Genomic DNA, 9019 nt, shown 5'->3' on the forward strand with positions numbered 1-9019 from the left:
GTGATTAATGGAAGAAACAGCCATCCGTGTCTAGACTGCAGGGAAAACTGGCCAGCAGGACTTGGTGAGGGGTCACCATTAGAGATGTGGTCCCAGGGAATCCAGTATTCATGCCGTCAACGTGCAAGTCATCAAACAAGGGCATTTCGTGTTCCAGTAGCTGCTTGATGACCAGCCAAGTAGATGATAAGAGTTTAGAGAGACAGAAAAGTATTACAGTTATGGCTGGAAGACATGAACTCCAAAGACATAGCTATTGATGGCAAAACTCTTTTTTTTTTTTTTTTTAAGATTTTTTAAAATTTATTTGACAGAGAGTGACAGAGAGAGACAGCGAGAGAGGGAACACAGGCAGGGGGAGTGGGAGAGGGAGAAGCAGGCTTCCTGCTGAGCAGGGAGCCTGACAGGGGGCTCGATCCCAGGACCCTGAGATCATGACCCGAGCCGAAGGCAGTCGCTTACTGACTGAGCCACCCAGGCGCCCCAAAACTCTTCTTTTTTAAGATTTTACGTATTTATTTGTTTATTAGAAAGAGAGAGAGAAAGAGCACGACTGGGGGCGTGGAGCAGAGGGAAAGGGACAAGCAGACTCTGCACTGAGCTTGGAGCCCAAAGCGGGGCTCTATCTCATGACCCTGAGATCATGACCTGAGCCGAAATCAAGAGTTGGAGGCTTAACTAACTATTGATGGCAAAATTCTAAAAGAAAAGGGAACCAAGCCCTCCCCCAAAGAAGGATGGCCTTCTGATAAACAGCTCAAATCCACTCCAGCGGGGTTGACACATTTTAGAACCACTTATGTGAAAAAATGTGCCGTGTTGGCGAAGTTGCATCTAGTGATAAAGAGGAAAATCATTTCCCTAAATAATTAAAGAAATCATAGAAGAAAAATGTTCTCTCTGGGACAGGTATTTTTTGCTTCCTAAGATGATTTTGACCATGCGTGAATTTGCCTTTGGGCTTGCCTACTTCCATTGTAAGATGGGACTCTGTTGTGTAAGAAGGGTTTTTTGGTTTGGTTTGTTTTTTAAAACAGTGTTGGAATTAGTTTACTCTGAAAGATACTAGTCAAGAATATCAGTTTCTTAGTCACAGTTTCCTTTTTTTCGTAAGTAGGCTTCGCACTCAACATGGGGCTTGAACTCATGACCCTGAGATCAAGAGTTGCATGCCCTACCAACTGAGCCAGCCGGGAGCCCCTCTTAGTCACAACTAAGTCCCACTTAGTCTTAGTTATTATATTATTATATAATAATAACATATTAAAGGGTTTTGATTGCTAGTTTACTTTTAGAACAGTGCAAATTTACCCATATTAGTCTTTTTTGAAAACAAATATTTGCTTTATCTTAGATAAAAATTGAACACATGTTCAATATATTTAAAGGCTCATTTTTAAATCTTTGTAACTTCCAATGGGAAAAAAATTTCACTGTTTCAACCAAGTAATGCCATTGATTTCTAAAAGTGTAGGGCGCCTGGGTGGCTCAGTTGGTTAAGCCACTGCCTTCGGCTCAGGTCATGATCCTGGAGTCCCGGGATCGAGTCCCTCATCGGGCTCCCTGCTCGGCAGGGAGTCTGCTTCTCCCTCTGACCCTCCTCCCTCTCATGCTCTCTGTATCTCATTCTCTCTGTCTCACATAAATAAATAGAATCTTTAAAAATAAATAAATAAATAAATAAATAAATAAATAAATAAATAAATAAATAAATAAAATAAAAGTGTAGACAGGACTTTGGAGTGAAAGCTCCAGATTCGCCAACAGACTTATTTTGCATAAAATAAAAATCATTTCAAGTTGTGCCCTTCTCATGAAAAGAATTTAATCTGAATTCTTAATGGTGCATTCTAGAGACTGATTTCCCCAAAAAAGAATTATATAACCCATAGGATGGACCATACAGTTTCTGAAAATAGAAATGTACAAATAATTGACACAGAGTATGGTCAGTTTCTAAAAATAATTGTTAAAATTTTGAAATAATCTTGAACTTGCTGAAAAGTTGGGAGTATGGTACAAAGAACTTTTATTTTTTCTGAACCATTTGAGAGAAATTATCAACCTGTGGCCCCATTATTCCTGAATACTTAACAGTGTATATTTCCTATCAACAAAAATATTCTACATAAAGCAGTATTACAATCAAAGTTAACCCAGGGACGCCTGGGTGGCTCGGTCAATTAAGCATCTGCCTTCAGCTCAGGTCATGATCCCAGAGTCCTGGGATCGAGCCCCGCATTGGGCTCCCTGCTCAGTGGGGAGCCTGCTTCTCCCTCTCCCTCTGCTGCTCCCCCTGCTTGTGCTCTCTCTTTCCCTCTCTCTCTGTCAAATAAATAAAATCTTTTTTAAAAAGTGAACTTTCCATAAAATATACCTTGATTTTAAAAATTTTGGGGGTGCCTAGGTGGCTCAGTTGGTTGAGTGGCTGGCTCTTGATTTCAACTTCAGTCATGATCTCAGGGTCCTGGGATCAAGCCCCATGGTGGGCTCGGAGGCAAGTCTACTTTGAGGATTCGCTACCCCTCTCCTTCTGCCCCTCCCCCTGCTCACATGATTTCTCTAAAATAAATAAATAAATCTTAAAAAAAATTTTTTTTAATGACACAAACAGGTGTTTCAAAGAAATGAAATGTAATCCCAGTGAGGATTTAGTTTACAGCAGTTATAAAGAATTTTTTTTTGAGAGATCGTGAGCAGGGGTGGGGCGGTGTGGTAAGAGGTGGAGAGAAAGGGAGAGAGAGAATCTTAAGCAGGTTCCACACCCAGCGTGGAGCCCGACCCAGGGCTCAATCCCACAACCCTGAGTTCATGACCTGAGCCAAAATCAAGAGTTGGACACTCAACCAAACGAGTTACCCAGGCGCTCAGCTAAAGAATTTTTATAATAAAAACTTCTTCAAAAGGAGACAGTGAATGATCATTTTGATGATTTTTCTTCTTGCTGAATAAAATCTGCAGACATGAACAATGTTTGAGTTCAGGGATGGGTGCTCCACTTTGCTTTTTGGTCTGCTTCATTGAGAGACTTCTGAACTTGGAGGTTATTTTAAGGACATAGAAGGCCATGTCCTAGTCATTTTTTTCATTTTATAAACTACCCACGTGTAAGTAGTTTATAATAACAGACTTCTCCTTGTTCTCAAATATGGGTGTGATACGGAGAATCAAAGTTTTATTTTAAGATAATTATTTAAAAGCTTCAAATTGGGGACGCCTGGGTGGCTCAGTCTGTTGAGCATCCAAGTCTTGATCTCAGCTCAGGTCTTGATCTCAGGGTCATGGGTTCAGGCCCCATGTTGGACTCCACACTGGGCATGGAGCCTACTTAAAAAAATAATAATAATAAAATAAAAAGAAAAGGTCCAAATTGAAGCGTGTGTATTTCCTTACTTGTTCATGGCCAGGTCATGCCTGGTATGAAGTCCCATTCACCTTTCACATTCTATTTCATAATAGGGAGACTGATTTATTAAAAAAGTAGGCTCCATGCTGGGAGCCTCCCAACATGGTACTTGAACTCATGACCCCGAGATCAAGACCTGAGCTGATATCAAGAGTCGGATGCTTAACCAAACTGAGCCACCCAGGTGCCCCAGATTTATAAAAATTTTTAACCAAAGCAATTTGATCTCCCTCTTCCTCTGCCTGCCACTCCCCCTGCTTGTGCTCTCTCCCTCTCTGTCAAATAAATAAATTAATTCTTAAAAAAAAAGAGAGAGAGAGACATATGTGAATATTTCTGAATAACCTTATACAACCACCATAATTCACTCCCTTCGATCTATCTTTTGGCTTCCTTCCATGTACCTATTCATGTTATCTGTTAATTTATTTTTTGCTTACAAATATAATTAATCCAGCTGCTTTGGGGCCATAACATAGCCAGCAGTATTTCTTTAGAATGCTCTACTTCAAAAAATCCTCTTTATGGGGGTGCCTGGATGGCTCAGTTGGTTGGGCATCTGCCTTTGGGTCGTGATCCTGGGGTCCTCGAGTCGAGGCCTGCGTTGGACTCCTTGGTCATCGGAGAGCCTGCTTCTCCCTCTCCCTCTGCTGCTTCCCCTGCTTGTGCTCTCTCTCTCTTTCTCTCAAATAAATAAATTTTTTTAAAAAATCCTTTTTATGGTGTTAGAGAAATTTTTTCAGAGACGTCTTGGGATGCTACCTTGATTTAGAACTCGGAGGAATTTTGAGTGAGCTTTTATGCCAGAGAAATCTTAGCTGGGATCATCTCTTCCCACCTTGAGTGTACAAACCCATTTCTCTCTCTTTTGTGGCTGGGAGTCAGAGTGTGGTGTCGGGCACTGACGTCATCGAGAAGTGGTTAACATGCTTCTCCAGCAAAGTACTTGAATTTATTTTGCGAGGAGATGATGTCCAGGTTTAGTGGAAAACACCCTTCATGAAAATTAGCATTCCTAGCCAGAGATCTTGGGCAAACCACTTTACGTCTTTATTATTATTATTATTATTATTATTAATAATAATAATAATCTGAGAGAGAGAGAGTGAGCAAGAGAGCACGCAGGAGCAGGATGGGGGGCAGAGGGAGAGGGAGAAGCAGACTCCCCGCTGAGCAGGGAGCCCGACGCGGGACCCGATCCCAGGACCCTGGGGTCATGACCTGAGCTGAAGGCCGACGCTCAACCGATTGAGCCACCCAGGCGCCCCCAAACCACTTTATGTCTTTGGTTAGTTTCTTCACCTGTAAAGGGAGGTTGGAACTAGGTCATCAGTGAGGACCCTCGCAGCTCTAAACGCATGCTTAGAGGATACTGTGGATTTCCACCGCTCACTTTCTTGTTACTTCTCTTGGACAGGGATCATGGCCCAAGTGGAAGTGTCCGCCCTGCCTGTGGAAACCGAGGAGTCCTCGGAGAGCAGGATGGTGGTGACGTTCCTCGTGTCTGCTCTGGAGTCCATGGTGAGGCGGTCTGCGGTTCTATAAAATGTCCCCCAGTTGGACCACTGTTGAAATAGCAGAGCTGGGCCACATTTCACTCTGTCTATTTAACTGTAGCCTTCTTCACAGAGGTCCCGGGCTCAGCAGGTCACTGTTAAAGGCACTTCTTATGCTATGGATGTAATTATATCAACGTGAGCTTTCCAGATCTGAAAATTTAACGAGGGCGCCTCTGTTCCTTTGTTTGAGCATGTTTTTGCTCTGAATTCAGAGGTAAGCTGATAGTCCATTTATACGCCTCTAGTTAGCTCCAACGTGTGAAATGGACCGTGTGGGTGAAAACCTGGTGAGAAATGTCCTTAATCTCAAGGAATCTGATCACGAGATACTTATTGATTAGAAAGGGAAAACCAGCACCTTTATAAAGGTGGACAAGCCTGAGAGACACCCCCTTCATCAGGCGATCAGAGTGAACATCGGCAGTAATGGGGACAGACTGGCATCATGTGCCTCCCGACACGATGCGTCAGGAAGGGGCTTTGCCGATTCTGTGGCATTCCTGCCAAAAACGCAGACCAGAATCTAATGGGGGAACACCAGACAGAGCCAAATTAAGGGACGTTCTACAAAATGACTGGGCTGGACTTTTTTTTTTTTTTAAGATTTTTTTTCTTTATTTCGAGAGAGAGAACAAGAGAGAGGGGGGTGAGTGGAGGGGAGGAGCAAACAGAGAGGGAGAGGGAGCGAGAACCTCAAGCAGACTCTGTGCTGAGCATGGAGCCTGACGTGGGGCTCGATCTCATGCCCCTGAGGTCATGACCTGAGCTGAAACCAAGAGTCGGACGCTTAACCGACTGAGTCACCCAGGCGCCCGCAAGAGTGGTATTTTCAAGGAGCATCAAGAAGTCCAGTAACACTGAAGCAGGGGGAGAAAAGGAGAAGTGGTCAGAGGTAAGGTTCAAGAGGCCCCAGGTGGCCAGATCATGTAGAGCTCTGGGCCTTTCTCCGCAGGGTGGTGGGAAGCGTTTGGGAGGTTCTGAGTGAAGGAGTCATGCGGGGGCGTGGTGCTCGTGAGGACAGTTGGTGAACGTGGAACAAGAGTGGGATGCTGGGGCACCAGTTAGCGGGCTAAGGCTATGATTCAGGCAGGAGATTTCTGGCATGGACGAGGCTGGGAATGATGGAGGTGGGAAGGAGTGATGCTTCTAGAAGGACCTGTAGAGTTGACAGGACTTAGCCACAGATTGGATGTGAGTTGTGAGGTTTTCTTGGGGGGAAAATTAAGAGTTTGGGTTTGGGTTTTGGTTTTTATGGTGGTAAGATAGAGATCATAAAATTTACCATTTTAACCACTTTAACCAGTTCAAGGGCATTAAATACATTCACCTTGTCGTGTAATTGTCACCACCATCCCTATCCAGAGCTTTTTCATTTTCCTCAACTGAAACTCTGCACTCATTGAACAAAATCACTCCCCACCCGCCCCTCCCTCAACCCTCTGGGAACTAAGAAGTTTTTTGGTGGTGGTGGGGATGCGCCTGGATGGCTCAGTCAGTTAAGCGTCCAACTCTTGATTTCAGCTCAGGTCATGGTCTCCAGGTCGTGAGATCACACCCCACGTCGGGCTCCACACTCAGTGGGGAGTCTGCTTGGGATTCTTTCTCCCTCTGCCTCTCTCTCTCTCTGTCTCTCATGAATAAATAAATCTTAAAAAAAACAACACAGAAGTTCTCTCTGGTCAGGAATATACCTACCAATGTAGCATATGCGGTTATAAATACACCACACATTCTTTTCAGTCTTTGGAAGGATTTACACAAAGTAAATTTAACGGATTTCTTGTCTGTAGGACACACACCTGTAGCCCTACGATGAACAGGAAGTGTGTCTTATGTATGAATTTTCACCTGTTGCGCATCCCTACCATCGATAATAAAAACATACTCAACCAGGTTGGAGGAAATACTAAGTTATCTCTCTATTCTGTCTATGGAAAATATTTTAAAATTGTTGTCATAGAAAGAGGCAGTCAAAGAGTCTGTAGCCAAAAATATAGGGGAAAAAGACCTGTTGGAAAGGCAGGTCAGCCGGTAAAGATACTGCCCCCAGTTCTGACAAGCAGCAAGAATTCGCTGACAGCCACTGGGTGTCCTACAATTTGACTCAATTCTGACTCAGTCTATGTCAAGAGAGCGGAAGATCCCACAGGTTAAGGGCTCCACCCTCCAAGGCCACCCCTCACTTCAGATGCTAACATCAAGTCAAGGTTGTCAACCTGTGCTTCTGACCTACGGATCGGAGGTTCCAAAGAGCCCCGCCTCCTTGGGTGTGATTAATTTGCTAGAGCAGCTCACAGAACTCAGAGAAACAGTTTACTTACTGGATTACCGGTTTATTACAAAAGGATGTGACTCAGGAACAGCCAGATGGAAGAGATGCATGGGCAAGGTATGGGGAAAGGGTGTGGAGGCTCCATGTCCTCTCCCGGTTCACCACTCTCCCTAAATCCCCACGTGCTCACCAGCCGGGAAGCTCCCGACACTGTCCTTTTGGGGTTTTATGGAGACTTTATTACACGTAGGCACGATAGATTAAATTACTGGCCACTAGGGATTGAACTCAACTTCCAGCCCTTCTCCCCTCCCCAGAGGCCAGGGGGCAGGCCCGAAAGTGCCGCTCCTCCAGTCACATGGTTGGTTCCCCTGGCAACCAGCCCCATCAGGTACCCTCATTGACCTTGACATTAACCTTGACAAAAAGATCCCTTTGTCGCTCTCTTAGGAAATTCCAAGGGTTTTAGGAGCTCTGGGCCAGGAACAGTGGAGGAAGACCAAATATATTATTTATTGTTATAAACCACAGTATCATAAGTTAATAAAAATATTAACTTAATAAGTTAAGAAAAATATGTTCTCTGGGTTTTATGATGTTTATGGTATTTGCTTGGTGGATTTGTTTTGTTTCTTTGTCTTGGAGATTTTTCTCATTCTAAATGAATGCTCATTTTTGTACCTAATTTTGTATTTTTCTTAAATTTAATCTCTATGCCCACCATGGGGCTCGAACTCACAATCATGATATCAAGAGTCACATGCTCTACCGACTGAGCCAGCCAGGTGCCCCCGTGTTCTTTTCTTAAAACAGATCTCTCAGGCTCCACAAGATCTGGATCTGCCCTGGTATATAACACTGTATTCTTTGTTTCTATTTCAGTGTAAAGAGTTGGCCAAGTCCAAAGCAGAAGTGGCCTGCATTGCCATGTATGAGACAGACGTGTTTGTCGTTGGAACCGAGAAAGGACGTGCTTTTGTCAACACCAGGACGGATTTACAGAAGGATTTTGCAAAATACTGTAGGCGTTAACAGTTTTATCCTTTGTATGCATAACTCTTAAAATATTTGCTGGGAAGACTTATGTAATGTTTTCTTTTAAGGTATCCTAAGCATTATCCTAAAAGTGGTTCTGATACATCTCTTTTGACTTGTCATCCCAGTGAGTAGCTGCCCAACACTGAGGAGTCCAAGAAACGGGGCCAAGTGTATTTTGTCCTGTGTCCTCAGCAGCACCCTGGTGTTGTCAAAGAAATGTGAGGAACATAGAGTAAATTATCTTTGACTCCTTTTATAAACCCACATTTTAAAAAAATTCTGGGAGGCCTGGGTGACTCAGTCGGTTGAGCATCCAACTCTTGGTTTCAGCTGGGGTCATCTCAGGGTCGTGAGATCAAGCCCCGTGTCGGGCTCTGCACTCTGCATGAAGTCTGCTTGAGATTCTTTCTCTCTCTGCCCCTCCCCCCGACATGTTCCTTCTCTGTCTAAAATAAATAAACAAAATCTTTTTAAAAATTCTTTTTTTTTTTTTTTAAAGATTTAATTTATTTACTTGACAGAGAGAGACACAGCGAGAGTGGGAACACAAGCAGGGGGAGTGGGAGAGAGAGAAGCAGGCTTCCCGCCGAGCAGGGAGCCCGATGTGGGGCTTGATCCCAGGACCCTGGGATCATGACCTGAGCTGAAGGCAGACGCTTAACGACTGAGCCACCCAGGTGCCTAAAAATTCTTAATTTAGGGGCGCTTGGGTGGCTCAGTCGTTAAGCGTCTGCCTTTGGCTCA

At 44.0% G+C, this 9019-nt stretch overlaps 1 protein-coding gene across 3 annotated transcripts in view; it reads left to right on the forward strand.

Annotated features, from left to right (window-relative positions):
* Positions 1 to 4828: 4828 nt before the first annotated feature.
* LOC110589882 (general transcription factor II-I repeat domain-containing protein 2) overlaps positions 4829 to 9019 on the forward strand; it is a 32069-nt gene continuing 27878 nt past the window's right edge. For all 3 annotated transcript variants that reach the window (XM_021700533.2, XM_044915704.1, XM_044915705.1), the window contains exons 1-2: positions 4829 to 4927; positions 8120 to 8258. In XM_021700533.2, the coding sequence (XP_021556208.1) occupies positions 4829 to 4927; positions 8120 to 8258 (238 nt within the window). The remainder of the gene's footprint in view (positions 4928 to 8119; positions 8259 to 9019) is intronic.

This window comes from Neomonachus schauinslandi, chromosome 5 (assembly GCF_002201575.2).
Source record: "Neomonachus schauinslandi chromosome 5, ASM220157v2, whole genome shotgun sequence".
In the NCBI taxonomy this organism is placed as follows: Eukaryota; Metazoa; Chordata; class Mammalia; order Carnivora; family Phocidae; genus Neomonachus; species Neomonachus schauinslandi.